General features: G+C 39.4%; 1 protein-coding gene across 1 annotated transcript; it reads right to left on the bottom strand.

Moving 5' to 3' along the window:
- Positions 1-2,726: 2,726 nt before the first annotated feature.
- On the bottom strand, positions 2,727-8,979 carry LOC104230020 (protein S-acyltransferase 8-like). Its single transcript, XM_009782752.2, has 5 exons — positions 8,788-8,979; positions 5,907-6,092; positions 5,139-5,429; positions 4,628-4,858; positions 2,727-3,557 (listed from the first exon to the last, which is right to left on the bottom strand). Exons 1-5 carry the CDS (start codon positions 8,830-8,832, stop codon positions 3,171-3,173), a joined length of 1,140 nt encoding a protein of 379 aa, XP_009781054.1. The 5' UTR covers positions 8,833-8,979; the 3' UTR covers positions 2,727-3,170.
- Positions 8,980-23,114: the final 14,135 nt, after the last annotated feature.

The following is a 23,114-nucleotide window of genomic DNA, read 5'->3' as shown; positions in this document are numbered from 1 at the left end:
TTGAAAACAGTAGAATATAGCATGACTGAGTTCAAGTACAAAATCAAAACAGTGAGGAAGTGTCAATAAAAATCCCCTAAGGGTTCAAATAGTTGGCACGAAGCCCAAATATGGCGTTCAACCCAAAACATGATGATAGCAAATAGTTTTCAGTCAAATACGTGGTAAAATAGTCATTCAGGACGGACTAAATCACAATCCCCAACAGTGCAGGACCCCATGCTCGTCATCTAGCATGTGTGTCACCTCAATATAGCACAACGATGTGCAATCCGGTATTTCATACCCTCAGAACATCATTTACAATCATTACTCACCTCAATCCGGTCCAAACTCTAGTCCACGACGCCTTTGCCCCTCGAATCGGCCTCCACCCGCGTCGAATCTATCCAAAATCAGAATCACGACGTCAAAATATGCTAGGGAACGAAGCCCAAGCGAAAATAATTAATTTACAACTTAAATTCCGAAATTACCAAAACCCGACCCCTGTGCCCATGTCTCGAAATTCAATAAAATTCACATCCATAGATTCCTCATCTCCCCATGAGTTCATACATATCAAAAGTACCAAAATTCGACCACAAATGGTCCCTCAAATCCAGTCTAGGTCTCCAATACCAAGCCCTAATTATCCCAATTTTAACCTTTAATTCCATTAATTATAGCTCTAATCCGTGAAATAATACCATAGGAACGAGTTTGAGGTCCAAAATCCTTACCTCAACGAAGTTCCCTGTAAATCCTTCTTCAAAATCGTCCAAAGAGCTCCAAAGCCGACTTAGAAATGGTGGAATAACTCAAAAATCGCGAAGGAAACAATATATACTTTTTGGCCCAGTGATTTCGCATCTGCGGCCAAATACCCGCTTTTGCGGTCACTAGACCGCTTTTGCGGTCATCACTTAAACGACCACTTTCCGCTTCTACGATCCTTTTCCCGCACCTGTGCTATCGCAGATGCGGCTCCTCAGCCGCTTCTGCGGCCCCAACCTTCCTAGGCCCTTTTCGCTTCTGCGACCCTTTTCATCGCATCTGTGGCATCGCACCTACGGTCCCCGAACCGCAGGTGCGGAAACACCAGAAGCAGAAAATCTGCAGCTTTACCAAAAATTCCAAACTCTCCGTCAACCATCCGAAATCACCCCGAGGCCCTCGGAACCTCAACTAAAAACACGAACATACCCCATAACCTTATTCAAACTTATACCAATCTTCAAAACACCTCAAACAACATCGAATCAACCAAAACACATCGGATTCAAGCCTAAGTTTCCAAAAATCTTCTGAATTCCGCTTTTGATAAAAAACTCCACCAAACCACGTCCGAATGACCTGAAATTTTGCACATACATCCCAAATGACATAATGGAACTACTGCAACTCTCAGAATTCCATTCCGACCCCTATATCAAAATCTCACATATCAACCGGAAAACGCCAAAATTCAATTTCGCCAATTTAAGCCTAAATCTATACCGGACCTCCAAAACACATTCCGACCACGCTCCTAAGTCCCAAATTACCTCTCGAAGCTATCCGAACCATCGGAACTCACATTTGAGCCCTCTAACACATAAGTCAACATCCGGTTGACTTTTCCAACTTAAATTTCCTCAAAAGAGACTAAGTGTCTCAAACCTTCTCAAAACCTTTCCGAACCCGAGCCAACCAACCCGATCACTCATATAACCAATAGACAAAGCAATAAGAAGCAGAAATGGGAAAAACGAGTGGTAACTCATGAGACGACTGGCCGGGTCGTAATATATTTGGGGCACAAATTACATATTTTGTGTTATGAAGACTTTACCCAAATTGCAGATTTTTTATTCACAAATTATGTAACTAGTTGCTGGTTTTGTTGGAGGCCTATTTAATCATGTTACTCTTTCCGGAAGATGGACATGATGTATAGGTGTAAGTGTAATTGTTTGGTTGTTAATGGTAATATTTCACAGTTATTACCAAGAAAAAAAAGACTTCACCTGAGAAAAAGCCCGAAAAATCGAAAAACCCGATTTTGTTGGTTTGGCTTGCTTTATAGATTATAAAACTCGACACCATTGGTTTGGTAATTGAAAAATTCAAAACCAACTCCACCTATATACATCCATATATGTTACCTCTTGACAGTGCTACAAATGTTTATTTCGTTTTTTTTCCCTCCAAAATGACGAGATGCCGCTAAATTAATAGTAACTTAAAGTTTTATAAAATTTCAAATATATTTATTTGAAAATTTATTTTTTTTTAACTTTTTGAGATGCAAAGTTATTAATGAATTTCAAATTTGTAACTCTTTTTCAATTGTTGATTTAAGATGAGATTTTATTGAATTGAATTTTGAAAAGAACGCTCCCAATTTTTCTAATATATTTTTTAGGGACAAAGTCATATTCATGTCCAATATCTTAGATCTGCTTATGGTTTATTCATTTATCTATCTTTATTTGAAAGGTCAAACCGTTTTTAACCTAATATATGAGGATGTTCTAAACGTATGAGATATGATGCATTTTGTTCCATGGGCTTGCCCAGACTAAAATGCTTAGATGTTAATGCAATGAAATTAAATGCATGTTAATTTATAAACATAAAACAAGACTATTTGTTCAAATATCAGTTTTCCACTTTTCCTATCCATGGGTGAAGGCTGAACAAGTCTCACTTACAGAAAAACAATCCATATCCACCTTGATAGACGAACTCAGCTGCTGCTCGTGTTAAAATACAAAGACAGAAAATCCATTAACTTAATTTTCAGAAAAGCACCTTAAACCACAAGAAAAGATGTACACATTGTCAAATTCCAGAGGAGATAGATACATAGTACAGAATTTAACCAGCCTTTGATATATAGCTATAGTTTTTCCAAGAATCGCTTATAACCAGCAGACGATAGTAAAAACGATCATCCATTCTCTCCAACAAAGATGTCATTTCATCATATCTTCACGAGAACAGGGAGAGGAGAGAAACCTGAGAAAGAGAACACCAGTGCACGTTCATGGCTAGCGATAAGTATCGTGTTACATTTTTAGATCTCAATAAATGATCAGTTGAACGTCCTTCTGAGTGCTCCAAATAATGCCAGCAGAAGGAAGTAGGAATCGTTGAAAAAATTGGTGATATTGAATTTAGTTTCGTTTTCACTTGATCTGCCCCGGCTAGTATGAGGGTCTAGAGGTAAAATGAGACTCCAAACCAAATCCAAAGTCAACCTCAGAACGACCAATGGGCGACCTGTCACTTCCTCTACCTCTAACATCACCACCTTCCTCAGAGTTACGTCGTTGGGATATCTTCATGATATCATCTCCAATATCAAGATCGTCTTCCACCCTAATTCGTGTATCCCCATCAGAGATATCTATTTCTGTTTCATGAATGTTACTCTTAGGAGGCTTTGATGCCTCGTCCTGTACATATCCACGGAAATTGATTTTTGAAGGTTCTATCTTTGAGCAGAATACCTCAAGAAAATTGTTGATGCATCCCCGGTTATACACACTGTTCCTGTTATCTCCCCTGTAACGAAAGTTCTCATATGTGGTCTGCAGAGATCATTAGTAACTAAAACATGTCAAAATTAAGCACGAGGAGAAAAAGATAAAAAGGTAATGGTCTATATTCAAAAAGAAACAAAAGGTGTTCCAAATAAAAACAGAATCATTCTATAACATACTAATATCTAATAAATTTTCTAATCATCATCATCACGAAATACAATCAGCCAGTAAAAGCTGTATGTTATCAGGAGAAAATCAATTTCCTTTCTCGAAAAATAATTGACATACAGCCACTAAAATCTGCTCATCTGTCAAGTAGTTTCTTGAAAGTGTGATAAGATCACAAAAGGCACTCATCCAATTCCGTTTTCAACAGCATTTGCTCCTAAATAGATGTAAAATTTGCTCTCCGTAGGAGCACACAGAGCACTCATCTTTGACTACTAATAGTTGTCTTGCCCCCCCCCCCCCCCCAACCAAATAAAAAGGAGAAAAACTTCCTTGTTCAGGAATCTTATAAAATATAAGCAAAAGAAACGACACATGAGATGGAACAAGGTCCTGCATTTGTTCTTTATAACTACATCGACAAGCTAGGTGCTAGCCCTTATAGAGGCTCTTTATGAGGAATTTAAGAACCATCAAGATGGACATGAAAACAACATACTGACATTTCGCAAGGCAAATAAAAAACATTAAAAAGAATTATTCAAGGAAAGACGTGTTTTACATTTCAAGAATATAGATCATATTCTTGAACAAGAATTTTCCACTTCCTCCAATATATACGACTAACGAAATCATTTAAACATTTGTCACATTTTTTGGAAACAATGACACTTAAAAAATAGCCAAAAATGTAAAGAAGAAAATTCAATAAAGAATTCCCTCAACGATAGCAAATAGAGGGCAAACGGGAAACAATTATGTCACTATGTTCTAGGTATCTGCTAATCATTTCCTAAAAACGATATTGTATTAAACTTCCCAATAACACCATGACAATAACAACGCCATCATATAGGAATTAAAAGTATTAGTATGATAGCACTCAGATGCACAACAGCAGATAAGAGTTAAATTGTTGATAGCAAGACCTTTAAAACCAAACTAACCTGATTTGAACCTATGAGATACAAATGGAAGCCAGTTAGACCTCCAACAAACCACAGTGCAACAAAACAATAGGCCATTAATGCCACAGATGTTGGTGATTCTTTCATAGCTTTCCAAATAGTTCCAGAGTCATCCATAAGAAGTTTCAGATACAGAGTTGATATGGAAAAGACGAAAACACAAAGGAGGGCTGTTGAAGAAACAAAGAGAAAGAAGCAACGATAGTTCCGCTGTACACCAAAAAAGAAGATGAGAAAGAAAGGAATAAGTGTCTTTAAAGGATATCCAAACAGTAAACAGCAATTAAAATAGAAGATAAGCTTCTCTTCTCCTAGAAATATTATATATACACACATAAGAAACTTATATAAACAATTCGGAGCCAGGATACAGTTGCCACGTTCCATCTTTAGATGAACCAAAGAGAGTGGGAGGAGTAAGAAAAGCAACAAATAGCAGATTATCCATTGAACTTTGAAAAGAAACAGTAATGAAAATGGATGTACTTACCTTCCCAATGCATTGACCCACCCAAGGGCAATGGTGATCAAATCGCTCCACACAATTATCACATACTGAGCAATGAGAGCATCTTGGTGGACGGTACAACATGCATGTTTCGCAATATTTAACTCGCACAGGCAAACAATTCACAAGGACTTCTTTGGTGCGAGGCAAAGGTCTAGTGCCAGCTTCAACAGAAACTGAGGATTCATACCCTGGTACTTCCTCTGGAGGATGAGAATTACGAGGGACAATTCCAGGATCCTTTGCTGAAGTTGAGAGTAGAAGTAAGAAGACCTATGGCAACCAACCCAACATTAGAATAGTGAAACACTAAGAAATACCTGAATAAAGCACCATGGAACTACATAACTCCAACTATAAATTCTTCAAATAACAGAGTTTCTCAAATAACCCCAACCCGCCCGCCAAAAGAAAAAACATTTATCACCCAGCTTGCCAGCGTCTTCAAGAATGAGTGCTCACCTTAGGTGCGGAAAAGAAGCTGAAAACACCTTGGCAGTTATGAAAGGCAAACAAAATGATGGGGTAAAGGCAACTGAAAAAAATGTAAACAAAAGGATGGACAATGTGGGTATTTTTGCAGAAAACAAAGTCTCTAGATCCGTTCTGGGAGAGAAGAAAAGGGAAGGCAGAAATCCATAGATTTCCGTTCAAAGAAATTGAAGAAGGAATACAAGAAATTTTCTTGAAACATATGCCTAGTGTGATGGATCATTAAAGGCCAGTAAAAGGAAGAGTTAAGAAACTAACATAAATTGTGAAGACAATAGCTATCACCAAAATTGCATATCCTGCACTTCCTGGCTGGAGTTCATGCACGAGATTTCTTGCCACAAACACACAAAATATAACAACAGGGACAAGGATAAGCGTGAAGGTTATAATCAATGATTTAGCATCTGGTCCAAATATCAGCCTCCCGCCAAGCAAGAATTTCTGCACATTATAGAAACCACAACAAAATAGAAATTAAAATAAGTCAAGTATAAGGTCATATGTCCAAAAGAATAATAGCATAAACATACTCACAGTTGGACAATACTTGTTTTATGAAACAAATAATTGATCACAATATGTAATCAACTTTACAGACAGCAAATCAAGTCCATATCTTACTGGTTCCCTTGGGCGCTGAAGGTGCATTGGAGTGTTGTATTCACTTCTTTTTTTTCCTTTTTTTGATAGGACAGGCTTTTTAGGAGAAACCTTAAGACTTTTTTACTTTGAGGTTTGCAAAGTGGACTCATGTTTGAGAAGAGGTGAGTTTTTTGCCTCCACATTGTCAGGAGGAACCAAAAGATCCTTTTATTGATCAAAGAAGGCTAAGATCCTCAACTACATTACAGATTCCAAAGAGTTTGTAGCAGATGTAGGAAATCCCTTGTATTACATAAACACCACCGTAGATTCATTTCACCAATTGGTGTTTTATCTGAATCATCGTTGGTATACCCTTAAACCACAATGGTGTATCTTATACTACCACATTGAAACAAAAAAAAAACATCAACTTATGGTGTTCCTACAAAAATGAGTCAATAATAGGAACTTGCAAGTTTGATGAGCAAGTCCCTGATAGTGCATATCAATGTTTAAGCCACCACAGTCTTTCAGTAGCTTGACTTCCAACATAAACGAAATTGCAATTCTAAATTTTGCAATAAACTTTAAAACTTAAAATCTAAAGTTTCGCAAATATGAATGTTAGCTGCTCTCTGTCAGTATCAATATCACAACCGTACTCACATATAATGTGAGTTAAAAGAGATCCACTAGTGATGTATCTATTTCTATCAACTGACCCTACTCTACCAATATGAACTGCTTCTTTATATGTAGGAACTACAACAGACCTCCATCTATTGATACAAAATCTATATATAGTACAGAGAACAAAAACTTAAAAAAGCATTCTTTCCTTTGGGAAGAAATAGTATAACTATGGCCACATATTTTGCAAGTAATATTCAGCATTTCTCTTGCAATTGGAAAAGTACCCTGCTAAAAGTGATCGCCTAAAGCAATATGTCCAATGCATAGCTTGTGAACAGATGCAAATAGAAGAATATGTGCATGAGAAAAAAAATCTCGTCCTCTTTCAATTGACCATTCATCTATTTCCAGTTAGGTCTTTCTCATCTCTTCCTGCCAGTTAAGATATGTTTCGACAGATGACAACACTGCATCTCATTGACGATGTCTATTTATTTTTTCTAATAAATTGTACCATTGCCACCTCTATTCCTCATCTTTTCCGGCCACTGTTCCAGCCTCTTCAGACCATTGTTCCAGCAGCACAAGTCAGCTGACAAGTCTGTCGTCATCCACCGACAAGTTTGCAGTAAGCACTTAGTTACGGTTAAGTTACCATACGCAACACCTTTCAGTCAATGCATACTTAGTGTCATGTTGCCATCTGGAAACATGTCTCCAGTCAATGCTCAATCAGCGGCATGCCGCCGTCCAGCAACACATTTCCATCCACCAACACATTTCTCATCACCGCTCAGTGAACATTCAGTAAGTGGCATGTTGCTTTCCAACTCTACATCAGTGTCCAATAACATGTTTCTAATCAAGGCCAAATTAGCACCACAATGTCGTTGGAGACACGCCATTTTTTGGTTATCAGTACCACAAATTATTCACAAACTCAAGTTGCTTCATCACCTTAAGCTTAAGGGGTCATATTAATACAAAGAGGCACTGCAATAAATGCAACACCGTTAATTCAAGTCCTTACCATTATTGGACTTGAATGACAATACCACTCACAAATTCAGGTCACAAAGTATGCCCCACTTTACACCGAATGCAGTATGTCGAGGTCATAACAGATAACTAACAGATGGAACAAAGTTTTAAAATGACAAAAATTACAATTTTCCATAAGCACATATTAAGCATTTCAATACTTAAACTCGACAAGCATTGTGCAACTGACAACTTTTGCCACAACAATGACCAAGCAATTAAAAAAACATAACATCATAAAGATTATCAATGCTGATACTTTAATAATTAGAACTAACCAACAACAATTCATCTAAAGATAAACATCTCATTGGACCATAAGAAACCATTTGAGACCACTGGCCAGTGGAGGAGCTATAAATGGTGACGGGGTTCAATTGAATCCCCTTCGCCGGATAATTGTACTAGAAATATTATGTATATATACATGATAACTTGTTGAATCCCTTTATGTCAATTTTTTTTAGTGTAGTGCATTCTGAATCTCCTTGTTAGAATTTTTGGCTTCGCCAGTGCCACTGGCCATCAAATTTACTACTTCACAACAATTTCAAGAATTTGAATAACCATAACTTGAAACTCAAAACAAAGAATTCAACAAACACAACTCACTTCCAACACCCACAAAAGAACAAAGCTTTCATATATTTTTTTCGTTCAAGACAAGCTAAGTGAAACAACAAACCCCAAATCAAATTCCAGCAAAGTAACACCAACCCATCAAGCTTTAACACAATATATGAGCACACCCAATTGCCAGTATACTTCAAAAGAAACCATTAACTCAACTATAAAAAGAAAAAAAAGCAGAGAAATATAAGAAAAAATATATAATATTTAAGTGTGCATAATCTAGAGCTAAATATATATGGCTTACGTTGTTGGCCTTCCAAGATTGGTACACGCGCTTAGGCATGGCCATGAAAGAGTGATTCTTTGTCACTTTGCTAAAGCAACAAGAAGAAGAGTACACAAGTAGTAGAAATTGTTTGCTTTCATTTTCTTTTATTTTTTTACTTTTTCCTTTTTTGGCTTTTTCCAACTTTTTTGTAGACAAATTGGGTTCAAATGGCGGTCTGTGGTTCAAATGCGGTGGATTTAATGATTGTTGGTGGCTTTTTTTATCTTGCCTTTTTAATTCTCTATACTAGTTTTCTTTTCCATTCTTTATCATATAATATAATTGAACTAATATAATATATATTTTCTCTTGTTTCTTTTTTTGGTCAACAAAAGAACATTAATTTAATTTGTGACATTACAAGGAGTTTGGTGTACTACATTACAAAAATTGTAATCAAAATGTTGATCATTAGAGTGATCATATTCCAAAAAGGTGGGACTGTAGGACAAGTTTGCCACGCATGTAGACTTCACCAATCTCGGATAGGCACTGCCCTGCTGGTCAGCCAAGAGTTGTGGTAGCAAAAAAGTTGGTGGCTGAGTGAAGGTTGTTGTGTAGTCTTGGGCATTGGCAGATGAACCATGTTGAACTAGAGTATGTGCAGTGCAGTTTTGCTCCCTGTATGTGTGGATAATTGGAGGATTACCCAGCTTCTGAATTAAGTACCTGCATTAAGGTAGATGAGTAGTGCAAATTATCGTTGTTGAGCATTGATATTACCTTAGTAGAATCCACGTTCACTTCCAGTGGGGTGAGTTGATAAAGCCATGCTAGTTGCAAACCATGTAATAATGCATTTAATTCCATGTAGGTGGAGTTATCTGTGGAGCTTGCACCCATGAACCCCAGTAAACATTGTCTCGTTGTATTACGGAATATTCCCCCTATACCATTGTTAGATCCATCGGTGTTTAGTTTAATTTTTCCTAAAGGTGGTGGATGCCATTTGACATACATGTGTGTGCGTATTTGTATTTGTGTGTTTTGTTTAATAAGGTAATAATATTCTGCTGCCTGTGTTATTAAATGTTGTGTTGAAGGGGGTGGGTGAGAGTTTCGATTAAAGAGGTAATGGTTCCTTAGTTTCCAGATATGCTATTGTGGGATAAGGGTGCTTGATGGCAGGTTGTACGGGAGACTTTGAGTGTTTTTGATTAAATAGTGAATGATTTGAATTGGTGCTAGGAGTTGTGTGTCACAGGTCTGTAAGATATGGTCAATATTCAATTGAGACCATCTGGTGGTTGTGATGGGGTAAAGGAATAGTAGGTGGTTAATTGTTTCTGTGGTCTGAAGGCAAAGATTACATATATTGGATTAGGTGACATTTATATGATATAAGTAAGAAGCTGTGGTTAATCTTTGATGTGAGACTAGCCAAAGAAAGTGACTTATTTTTGGAGGTAACTTTAATTTCCACAACCAATCATGAGCGTAATGTGTTGTTGGTTCCTGTAGCGAAAGGTATAATGATTTAACAGAGAATTGTCCATTGGGAGTGAGCCCTCAAATGATCTTATCAAAAGCATAAGGATTAGTTAAAGTAGGGATATGGATTTGTTTAATCAATGAAAGAATATTTCCCGGTAATATAAAGGATAGTGAGTTTGTGTCAATTGTTGTGTTGATGATGTGGTGCTAAGTGTGTTATGTATTTCGTGAGAGTTTAGCGGTCCATGTATAGAATGTTGGAGGATAATATTAGGTCCAAGTCATGGCTCGTTCCAAATATTGATATGCGTTCCCCTTGCAACATGCCATACTAATCCTAGTTGGCATAGTTTCCATCCTACTTGTATATTTCTCCATGTAAAAGAATGGTGGATACTATGGTTTTATTTTTATACTTATTCAATAATAGGGATGCCTAGAAGGTGTTAGGGTTTTTAAAAAGGCGCCAAACTAGGTTTCCTAGTAAGGCATTATTTTTAGTAATTAGATTTTGAATACTTAGGCCACCTTGGTGCTTAGGTCTTTGTACTACTGACCAATTAAGTAAGTAAATTTTCTTTTTGTGTTCAGTAGTACCCCATAGTAAATTTCTTTGATATCGGTTCATTCTTTGAATGAATTGGGAAGGGGTTTTAATATATTGCATTCAAGGTAGATTTTATTAAGGTAGTACGTCCCGCCATTGAAAGCATATTAGTTTTCTATCCTGACAACTTAGCTTTGAAGTTGTCTAATATGTACTGAAAATCGCATGATGTTGGTTTATTAACAAACAAAGGGAATCCAAGATATTTACCAAATAGGATACCCTCCCTCATGTTAAAAGAGGTTAGGACAAATGGTTTGTCCACTTGTGTGGTGTTTCTGGAGAAATAAATTTTTGATTTTGCAAAATTGATACTTTATCCGAATTTTTATGTAAAAATTGTAAGTGTATCAATAATTGTGTATACACTTGATGTCGTTAGTTTGGATGTCAAAGTGATATCATCTGCAAAAAGGAGATGAGAGAATTGTGGTCCTTTGTTGGATAATTTGATTGCTTTCCATTGTTGATAATCTACCAATTGGTATATTTGTCTTGATAGTCTTTCCATGCATAAAATGAAGAGGTAAGGGGATAACGGATCACCTTGCCTGGTGCCCCTCGACGGATAGAAGAAAGGTGAAGGATGACCGTTAATAAGAATTGAAGTAGAGGTTGTTGTGATGCAAGACATAATTATAGAGATGATTTTATGAGGGAAATTAAAGAAATGTAATGTTTCTTTAATGAATCCTCATTCCATCTTGTTAAAAGCTTTTTCTAGGTCTAGTTTAAGCAAAAAATTTGCTACTTTACCTTTTTTCTTTCTAAAGTATTGAAGAATTTCTTGGACGATTATGGCATTATCTACTGCTCTACGCCCTTTTAAGAAGGCAGATTGTTCCAGACTAATTATTTTATTAATAAAAGGTTTGATACGATGTATAATTATTTTAGTGATAATTTTATAGATAGTATTGCAAAACCCGATTGGGCAATATTGAGTGATCATTAAAGGGTTTTTGACCTTAGGAATGAGGCATAGATAAGTTGTATTAATTTGATTTGGTATTTGGCCAGAGGTAAAAACTCCATTACAAAAGGATACTACTGATTGTGCAATTTGTGGCCAATATGTTTGATAGAAAAAAGGGTGTAATCCATCAGGCCCTGGTGCTTTAAGAGGTTGGAAAGAGCAAATGGCTTGATGTATTCCCTAGTGGTTAATGGTCATGCCAAGATTGTATGATATATGGCAGTAAGTGTTTGAAAACCATGTGTTGGCAGCTTAATGACGGATTGAGTGTGTGTGGTGGTGAATAAGGTGTTGTAATAATTAGTTATTAAGGAATTTACTAGTGGATGTTCCGTAACCCAGTTACCACATAGATCCTTCAGAGTAGTGATCCTATTCCTTCTCCTACGTTGTAGTGTTGTGAGATGGAAGAACTTAGTATTTGCATCCCCTTGTTGTAGCCAATTGATTCTGGATTTTAAGCACCAAAAATCCTCTTCCAACCCAAGCAGCTGATTAAATTCAGTTATATGGTCTCATTCTAATATTTGGAGGAAATGGCTGGTGGGGTAAGAAGGGGAGGATTGTAGACCATTAAGACGCGCCAGAATGTTCTTTTGTTTTTTAAAAATATTTTCAAAAGTGTGTTGATTCCAATTTTGGACATCTTCAGTAAAATCCTCAATTGCCGTCAATAAGTGTTTATTAGGAGTCCAATTATTAGTAATTAGAAAAGGGAAGGATGGGTGTGAGGACCAAATTGTTTCAAATCGAAATATTTTTTTACGAGGAAATTTATGCTTTAATTGGAGGAGTAACAAGCAGTGGTCCGAATGAGTTCTAGGAATATGTTGTACACTGGCTTCAGGAAATATATTGAGCCATTCATAATTACAAACGAATCTATCTAAGCATTCCAAAATTCTATTAGCTAGGCATCTTTTATTTGTCCAGGTATATCTACTCCCTCTAAAGCCTAAGTCTAATAAATTACAATAATCAAGACATTGGAGAAATTTGTCACATCTAGAATTATTGATAGGATTTCCTCCATAATTTTTATTTGCACGTGTTATTTTATTAAAATCACCCTCAATTAACCAAGGCATATGAATATTGTCATGCATTGTCATTAAGTGATCCCATAAAAAATTACATGCATTCCAATCATTTTTTGCATATATAACTGAAAATAACCAAGTATTAGGGTTAGGGGGTACCTGGACAATAGAGTGTATGGCTTTTGGGGTAACCTTTATTTGGTCAAGCTTAAGCAAGTCCTCATGCCATAGCAATGCTATGCCACCTGAATGGCCTTGTGCTGGTGCTTCTGCCAGGTTTGTAAAGCCAAATTCTTCTTTCAAATGGCCATGGAAGGATGTGAGTCTCTAGTAATGCCACCAGAGCAGGTTGGTGGTAGTTGAGTAATGGGCGAAAATTTCTCTTGAAGTCTTGTGACTGAGCTCCACGATAATTCTAGATTATAAAAACTGCATTTGATTACTGTGTGTGGGTGGGGGTGGTGGAGTCTGTGGTGCCTCCACTTGGGTCACTGTTGGTCCCAATAGTGATGGGATCAAAACTAGCCCGTATTTTCCTACCTCGGGGTTGTTTGTAGGTCGTAGATTTAGTGAGCAGTTTTGAAGTTCCAGTGGGCACATGATGATCACCTTTCTTGCATAATGTTCTTTGAGATCGTAATATTTGTTGTTTTTGAGGAAGCACAAGATTGGTTGTGTTTCCTTGATGTCCGCCATTGTTACTGCCACCTCGAGTTGTTCTATTTCATCGAGTATGTTGGGAGTTGCTTGTGGGGACGTACTGGAGTGGGTTGATATGGTGCTGCTTGTGCATGCAAGGGGGATGGTATATAAAGAGTTGACCTTTGTTGTATCCATGGAACTAGTGAGTGTAAGGGAATCTGTGGTGGATAAAATAAGAGATCCATCAAAGCTGTTTGATTGTAGTACAGCGGTGGGAGTGAGGTGTGTGTCTGGAAGTATTACATGGATGATGGTGGGTGCATGGCCTATAGATATTAGTTGTAGAGTTCCACCCCATCCTCATGCCTTTCGTTACTATCTGCGCAATGTCTGCTGGGTTTTGGAGCATGAGTATCACTTTCTGGCCTTCCACCTCCATCATAAATGTGAGGGCATGATCCTGTAGGCTCATTTCTAACCAAGATAGAGGGTATGTTTGTATTGGTGGATATTGGGTGATGTATAGAGGTGGTAGGTTCCGAGGTGGGTTGTTCCAAGGGTGGTTGATATGACGATTCATTGTTATGGGGTGGTTGAAAAGAGGTGTGTTGGAGTAGGAGAGTGTTCTCCTGTGTTGGTGATTTAGTTGGAGAAGATTCATGCTGGAGTTGGGTTGTTTTATGAGAAAGTTTGCGTGTAGTAGTGGTGGTAAAATTTTGTAGTGGAATTAATGGAGTGGTTTTAGGCTTGAGGTTAATTGGAGTGGTCAGTGGTGCAGTTGATTTGATGGAGTAAATGATGATATAGGGCTGGTAGGGGTAATATCATAGGGGGGTGTTGCATGTGACGTGAGTGATAGGTATTGGGCTGAGTGAGGAGTGTGTTGGTTGGGAATAGGTTGTGTTGATGGCTTTGGGCTTGGGAGAGTAAATGTATTAGGGCCATCATGAGCTTGGTTATTTGGGGTTTGGAAATTGGATATGGGGCTTGGTCTGACGGGGTAGATGAGTTGGTCTCCATGTTAGTAGTAATATACACGTGGCTTGGTGGTGCATGGGATTAGTTGGACGTGGAGGGATGGAGTGATGATTGGTGGCCATTGTAATGAGTAGGCATGGTTGTGGTATTTTGGTTTGGGCTTTGGGGGATTAGATCTGATTTAGGAGAGGCTATTTTGGGCTTGGGAAAGGGTAATGTTGGGCCAGATGTATTTGTGGTGGAATCCAACATAGGAATATCTATATTTTCCTCAATTAGAGCGAGTGTTTTGTTATTAAATTTTTTTCTGGGGGGGGTGGTGGTGGTGGTGGTGGTATGTATGTCCTTTCCTTTAGTAGGGGTGGTAGGGGATGGGAGTGATTCGTTAGAGAACTTACCTGTAGGGCTCATGTGATCAAACTTTTGTGGCCCAGCCGTCTTGACTTCACGTAGAGGGTGGTTATGTTCCAGTGGTGAATGTGATCGTATTGGATGAGTTCCTTTCCCACGTGATGGACTGTTATTTTTAGCTCGTGTTGGGAAAGTGACTATTTTCCATTCGTTGGCAGTTGGTGTATGTGAAGTTGAGAGGGTGTGAGTAGGAAATGTGTTGTTGTTTGGTGTGGATGTGGTTGCTTTTGTAGTAATGGTGGAGCCAGGTGTGGTTGAGAGCGGAGTTGTAGAAGAGTGTGCTTGTGTGATAGATTTTTATTGTGGCCTAGTCGTCCACAACGTGTGCATAGCAGTGTGAGGCCTTCATATAATATTTGTTAACGATGATTGCCGATGAATACATGTGTTTTAACAGGGCATTCAAGTGGAGCTTCAATACAGATACGTACATATCGACCTCTAGTGGTTGCGGATGTGCATGTATCTATTTTAAGCAGTGTTCCAAGTTTTGAATCCACTCTATGTAAGATTTCAAAGTCGTAGAATTCAGTAGGCAGCTCTTGTAGACGTATCCATATGGTTGCATAGGTGAGTTGTGCATTTGAAGCTATGAACTTTGGCTCCCATTTACGGACTGAGAGGAAGTGGTTAAAGATAAACCAAGGTCCGCCATGTAGGGCTTTATTCATGTTTTCCTCATGCTGAAATTTAATTAGGAAGAAAACACAACCAAGATCTACGAGGGGTATGTCTTTAGTGGGTTGCCATAAGGATAAGAGTTTGTTTTTAAGCGTTTGGTGGCCAACTTTGTGTCCAAACACTTTTACAATTACTGAGGATTTCCAAGGGGAGTAGAGACGAGATTTGTCAGTGGATGTTAGAGGTATAAAGCATTCATGCTCTTGTTCACTTTCTGTTTCATCTGATTAATCTAGGGGAGGTGGTGGTGTTTGAGTAGTACTGGGGGTTTGGAGTATTTGTTTTTGGTTTAGGAGGGTATTTTTGAAAGATGTTTTGGTATCTTGAGAGTTAGATGGTGGTGAGTTGATGTGCATAGTGCTTAGGTCTGGTAGTTCCGGTGGGGAGTTAGTGGCCGTTGGGTCCATGTTGGAGTTATTGTGTGTAGAGGGTGGTATGGTGGTGTAGAGAAAAGGAGGAGTATCTCTCCTTGTTTCTTTTTTTTACTCTTCGTTTTCTTCTATTAGGGGCGTTTCTCTCTCTTTTTTCCTTTTTCTCTTTTTCAATATTTGATTTGAAGAGAACAACTCTTGTGCGGTACTACTCTCTCATGGTATGTTTCTCTTTACTTATTCGTTTTTAAATTACATTCCAAAAATAGATAATATGAGATTTAACTTTTAACTTATGACAGTTAGGGCCCCTTATATTATAGGGATTAGACGGAAAATTCAGTATAAAATTTGAGATTAAATTTATCAAGTATTTAGTTATTAATATTAACTAAAACTAGGATAAATTATATATCAAAATTTTAGTATTATTTATTTTACATAATATGCATTGGTATTGGGGTTTGTGGTGTGTTTGATATGAAGTTTTAATTTTTTCATATTTAGTGGCTTAAATATTTTAGAAAATATTTTCCAATATTTCCTATCATACGAAACTGTAATGATCGGGTTGTTTTGAGCTTTTGCACTTCGCTTGCCAGTTCTCGGGCATGACTAGCCCTGTGTGATATATTATGACTTATGTAAATCGTCGATTTTGGTTTTCAGGGTAATCAGAATGGATTTGGAAGAACAGTTCTCAGTTTGAAGCTTAAAATTTGAAAGGTTTGACCAAGTTTTGACTTTTTAGTATTCGATCTCGGATTTGGATTTTTATGATTTGATTAGCTCCGTTAGGTAATTTTGGACTTGGGAGTGCGCCCGAAATGTATTTTGGAGGTCAGTGGTAGATTTAGACTTGAATTGGTGAAATTGGAATTTTGGCATTTTCCGGTTGGTAGCGAAAATTTTGATATCGGGGTCGGAATGGAATTCTGGAAATTGGAGTAGGTCCTTTGTGTCATTTGTAACGTGTGTGCAAAATTTCAGGTCATTCAGACGAGGTTTGATAGACTTTTTGATCGAATTCGAAATTCAGAAGTTTTGGAATTCTTGGGCTTGAATCCGAGGGTGATTCGATGTTTTGATGTTGTTTTGAGAGTAAGGTTGGAACAAGTTTGAATGATGTTATGGGATGTGTTGGCATGTTTGGTTGAGGTCCCAAGGGCCTCAAGTGAGTTTCGAGGTGGTTTCAGACCATTTCTAGGCCATTTCTAGTTGCTAGTTTTTGGTTTCAGGGGTGTATGATAACTGTGATTTCTACATGTTTTATACCCATTCTTACCTAAGCTTTGTGCATTAAATGTCATAAATTAGTCCCAAAATGCTTACAAGTTGCGCTTGATTGCAGGTTTGAGCGACAAGATGACAAATACTAAAGATCGGCTCAAAAAGGAGTGAAATCTGCCAAGTGTCAAAAGACAACAAAAGGGGGGAACAAAATGACCTGTGCGGTCCGCACTGTTTTGTCACGCGGCCGTACAGGAGAGTTCCGAGGCTGGGCATTTTCAAGCTCAACCTGTGCGGTCCGCACTGTTTTGCCACGCGGCCGCACAGGAAAGTTCAGAGGCCATGCCATTTTTTAAGTCAAGTTGCGCGGTCCGCGCCTAAGAGTTCAGAGACTCTATCATTCAAGGCAAAAGCCCACGCGGCCGCACACCTAATCAGTGTGGTCCGCGTGGATGAAGTTCACGCGGTCGCGCGTCACTTTTGTGCGGTCCGCGTCCCCAGTGCCAGAAGCAAGATATGAAGACCCAAAACCCTCCGCGGCCGCGCGTCATTTGTGCGCGGTCCGCGCCAGACCCTTAGGGGTATTTTTTTCCGGTTTTTTCTGTGTAGTATAAATAGAACATTTTACTTTTTAGGAGCAGTTTTTTTAGTTCTGGTTTTGGGCGGATAGTAGCTGAGCTCGTGAGACTCATATTTTGGCCTATCTTGGGCATTTTTAGCTTAGTTTTCATCATAGATTATTGTAGTTTAACATTAGCAATTAATTAATATGGTTGTTTCATCTTCTATTTCTTCAATTTTTGTTTCTATTATGGCTAGCTAAACCCATTAGCTAGGGTTGTGGCTCAACCCTAGTGTGGGTAATTAATGGGTGTGATTGTTTAGTGCATGAATGATGTTGGGTATTTGTTATTTGGATTAATCTTATGTTTTCATTAAGATTTGGTGGTTGCAAACACTAAGTCTAGCTTAGTGAGTCTTGACTCCTCTTGAGAAATTCCAACAAGGAATTGGGATGGACCCATGAGAATGGTAGTCCCAATTAACGGGTTAAACCTCGAGAGAGTAATTACCCAATTTGAACCATAAGTTGCTTGGGCAAATTGGCCTACCCAATTGGTCTCGAGAGAGTCAATTGGGCAAAATCACTCTCTCTACCAAGAGGTGTGAGAGTGGGTGCAAAAGTGCAACAGTTATAGCATAAGTCCCATATTCATTATTCTTGCATTAGGAATCTCTACCCGTTAGTTGACCACCTAGGTGCATGCCACGACCCTAGTGCCTTTCTCTATATTGCATATAACTTAGAATTAATATCTTAGCATAACTTAGCTTTAAATTTGTAGTTGATATATTGAGTTGATAATCAAAAGAAAACCAAAAATGTTAGAAGATCAATTAGGAGCTAAAACATAATCCTAGACCATACAAACACTCAACTCCAAATTGAAGCTCTCTGTGGAAAATTGACCCCGATACCGCTATTGGGTAAAAGTATTAGCACCCACTCTTCCTTAGGTTGAGTCCGCTGCGATCACTTTTTGGCGCCGTTGCTGGGGAGCTTTACGGTGTTGACTATTTGTGTAGCTAGTATTGTGTTTTTCTTCTCTTTCCTTCTTATTTACTGACTTTGTTGTGTCGATCAATCAGGTACAATGGCTCTTAATGCAAATGACCCTCTCGGCAATGTGATAGCGGGGGAGGAGGTAGAGGATCTAGAACAAGATGAAGTCTTACCTCAACTCCCACGGAGAGGCCGACATGTCAATATAAATACAAATGAGAACAACAACATTCCAGACCCTCCTCCGGCACCGCCGAGAGTGGTTCCCAGAGTTCTACCAAATCAAGGATACACCAGTGCTATTGTTCCTCCCCGAATCCGGGCGGGGAACTTTCAAATTACAAATGTTATGCTGACCTTGCTCGAGCAAAGAGGTTATTTCACGGGTGCCTCCAATCAAAATGCCTACAAGCACTTGAAGGGGTTCGTAGATACATGTTGGGGTAGCAAGCAGACAAACGTGTCTGAGGATGCGTTGAGATTGAGGCTTTTCCCGTTTTCTCTTCGGGGTAAAGCATTGGATTGGTTAGAAAGGCTCCCCAATCATTCTATTACAACATGAGATGAATTGACGGACAAATTTATTGCCAAGTTCTTCTCTCCAAGTCATATGGCAGCTCTTCGGGATGAAATTCTAGCTTTCAAGCAAGAGCCAACGGAACCTTTGCACGAGATATGGGAAAGATATAGAATAATGGTGAAAGAGTGCCCTGATAACAACATGACCGAGGCTATGATCCAACAAACCTTTTATCGGGGCATCAACACCACAAATTAATGCATCATGAACCAATTGGCCAGAGGGAACTTTATGAAACTTTCTTACCAAGAGGCATGTGATGTACTTTTGATGAAATTGCCGACACCTCTTCGGCATGGCAAAGCCGAGCAAACATGCCCCAAGGTGACCCCACGGTCATCCATTTGCACAAGGAATTGCACGATCATGGCCAAGCTATAGCCGAGCTTACAACAACTATGAATCAATTGGCAAAGGCGCAATTGCAACAAGTCCAAAACCCGCGCCAAGTCAACGCAATGGAAGGTGTTTCTATGTTGAAAAGGAGGCAAAGAGGACAACAACCTCAAGGTAATTGTGAACAATATGACAACAACAATGATGGTAATGGATGTTCGAATGAAGGTTTTGATGACCAAAGTGAAGAAGTTCAATATGTCAACAACTACCAAGGGAATAGAGGTAATCAAGGGAATCTACAATGAAGACCCCAAGGTAATTGGGGCAATCAACAAGGTGGCAATTGGAATTACAACAACAATCAAGGAGGCAATTGGGGGAACAATAATTTGGGGAATCAAGGTAATTGGAACGGGAACAACAATTGGAACAACAACAATGGTGCTCAAGGTGGTTGGAACAACAATGGTGGACAAGTTAATAGGGGGCAAGGCTTTCAAAGGCCCCCAATGTATCAACAACCCAATAACCCGCCTCCGTTTCAATCTCAAGGGTCGAGTTCGTCGGGCAATGATATGGGTCGAATAGAGAGCATGTTCGAGCAAATGATGAAAAAGAGTCAAGATTCCGAGGCCCAATTAGCTTCGCATAATACATCTATCCGGAACTTGGAAGTGCAATTAGGCCAAATCTCTCAGTCTTTAAATACTCACCCAAAGGGTGCTCTACCAGTGATACGGTAGTAAACCCCAAGGGTGGACACAATAATAATGTGATGGCAGTGACAACGCGAAGTGGAAAAGGCGGTGATGTGCATGCCTCAAGAGGAAACCAAGTTCCGGTAGATGAAGATGAGTTGCAAAATGATGAGATCCCATTGGTAGTTGAGGATGTTATTGAACCAAGTGCAAATAATGATGTGAGAATTGATATTGATGAGGGTGAGGAGGAGACTCAAGAGGCCGTGAACCCATCTAGGGAACACGTCATTGATATGCCCGAACCGGTGGTGCCAAAAGCCAAGGCACCCTTGCCTAGACCTCCTCCGCCCTATCCTCAACGGTTGGCCAAGCAAAAGGGTGACAACCAATTTAAGAAATTCATTGAAATGATGAAGAGTTTGACTATCAACGTGCCTTTGGTGGAGGCACTCGAGCAAATGCCGGGATATGCAAAGTTCATGAAAGATTTAGTTACAAAAAAGAGATCAATGGAGTGTGAGACAATCAAGATGACCCATCAAGTGAGCGCAATTGTGCATTCTATGGCTCCGAAACTTGAGGATCCCGGTGCATTCACTATCCCATGTAACCATTGGAAGTGCCGACTTTGCAAAAGCCCTTTGTGACTTGGGGGCAAGTATCAATTTAATGCCATATTCGGTCTTCAAGACCTTGGGAATCGGACAACCTCGTCCAACTTCTATGAGGCTTCAAATGGCGGACCGGTCAATGAAGCGGCCTTTGGGAATTATTGATGATGTCCTTGTTCGTGTTGATAAGTTCATATTGCCAGCCGATTTCGTGATCTTGGATTGCGAAGTGGATTTCGAGGTGCCTATCATTCTTGGAAGGCCTTTCCTAGCTACGGGGAAGACCTTGGTTGATGTGGAAGCGGGAGAATTGACCTTCCGTGTTGGTGATGAAAAGGTGGTGTTCCACGTATGCAAATCAATGAGGCAACCAAATAGCACCGAGGTGTGCTCGTTTGTTGACATTGTCACGGCGGTGATAGTGGATGACACAAGCGCAATGGCAAATGTTGAGGACCCACTTGAGGCCGTGCTATTGAACATGGATGTTGATGATGACGCTAGAAGGGTGGAGTGTGTGAACGTATTACATGGCATGGGCTCATATTCTTATGAACCGAGAAAGTTATCTCTTGATCTTGAAACCGCAAAACTCCACCCACCAAGCCATACATTGAGGAGCCACCGGTGTTGGAGTTGAAACCACTTCCTCCTCACCTCAGGTATGAATTTGTTGGTCCTAATTTTACTTTGCCGGTTATTCTTTCTTCCTGCTTGACTAACGTGCAGGTTGACGCCACTTTGGCGGTTCTTCAAAAGCGCAAGCGGGCAATTGGATGGACCTTGGCGGATATTCGAGGTATTAGCCCCCCATTTTGCATGCACAAGATAATATTGGAGGAGGATGCTAGGCCGTCTCTTGAACATCAAAGGAGACTCAATGAGGGCAAGAGGTGGTCAAAAAGGAAGTCATCAAGTGGATTGACGCCGGTGTGGTGTATCCAATTTCTGACAGTTCGTGGACTTCTCCGGTCCAATGTGTGCCAAAGAAGGGAGGTATAACGGTGGTGACCAATGACAATAATGAACTTATTCCAACTCGTACTGTGACGGGTTGGAGGGTATGCATGGACTAGCAGAAGCTGAACAAGGTGACGAGAAAGGATCATTTCCCATTGCCGTTTTTGGACCAAATGCTTGATCGTCTTGCGGGCCGGGCTTTCTATTGTTTTCTAGATGGGTATTCAGGCTATAACCAAATTCTCATTGCCCCGGAAGACCAAGAAAAGACAACCTTCACATGTCCTTATGGCACATTCGCCTTCTCTCGAATGCCATTTGGATTATGTAATGCACCAGCGACCTTCCAACGATGTATGATGGCAATCTTCACCGACATGGTGGAGGACATATTGGAGGTCTTCATGGATGATTTTAGTGTGGTTGGTGACTCATTTGGTGATTGCTTGCAACACTTGGATCGTGTGTTGGCCCGATGTGAAGACACAAACTTGGTTCTCAATTGGGAGAAATGCCATTTTATGGTAGAAGAAGGAATTGTGTTGGGTCACAAAATTTCAAAAAGTGGGATTGAGGTTAATAAGGCAAAAATTGAGGTTATCTCAAGGCTCCCTCCCCCCACTTCTGTCAAAGGGGTGAGGAGTTTTCTTGGACACGCGGGTTTTTACCGAAGATTCATCAAAGACTTTTCTAAGGTAGTTAACCCGTTGTGTAAATTGCTAGAGAAAGATGCCAAATATGTGTTCGATGAGAGATGTATGGAGGCTTTTGAGCTTCTAAAGCACAAGTTGACGACTACCCCCATCATTACCGCACCAAATTGGAGCTTGCCCTTTGAGCTCATGTGCGATGCTAGTGATGTTGCGGTGGGGGCGGTCTTGGGCCAAAGAATCAACAAAATGTTCCATCCGGTGTACTACGCAAGTAAGACAATGAATGAAGCTCAAAGGAACTACACGGTCACCGAGAAGGAATTGCTTGCCATTGTTTTTGCCATGGAGAAGTTTCGCCCATACCTTATGGGGGCTAAAGTGATTATTCATACCGATCATGCCGCCCTTAGGTACTTGATGACGAAAAAAGACTTGAAAGCGAGGTTAATGAGATGGGTGCTTCTTCTTCAAGAATTTGAGTTGGAGATTGTTGATAGAAAGGGTAGTGAAAATCAAGTGGCGGAC

Source organism: Nicotiana sylvestris, chromosome 5 (assembly GCF_000393655.2).
Source record: "Nicotiana sylvestris chromosome 5, ASM39365v2, whole genome shotgun sequence".
Lineage (NCBI taxonomy): Eukaryota > Viridiplantae > Streptophyta > Magnoliopsida > Solanales > Solanaceae > Nicotiana > Nicotiana sylvestris.
This window is presented reverse-complemented; position numbering and strand designations above follow the sequence as displayed.

Coding starts and splice junctions, on each gene's coding strand:
- LOC104230020 (XM_009782752.2), bottom strand. CDS start 8,832: ATGGCCATGCCTAAGCGCGTGTACCAATCTTGGAAGGCCAACAAC. Junction 5,430..5,906: donor CTATTGTCTTCACAATTTAT/GTTAGTTTCTTA, acceptor TGGTTGCCATAG/GTCTTCTTACTTCTACTCTC. Junction 3,558..4,627: donor ATCTCATAGGTTCAAATCAG/GTTAGTTTGGTT, acceptor TGATCTCTGCAG/ACCACATATGAGAACTTTCG.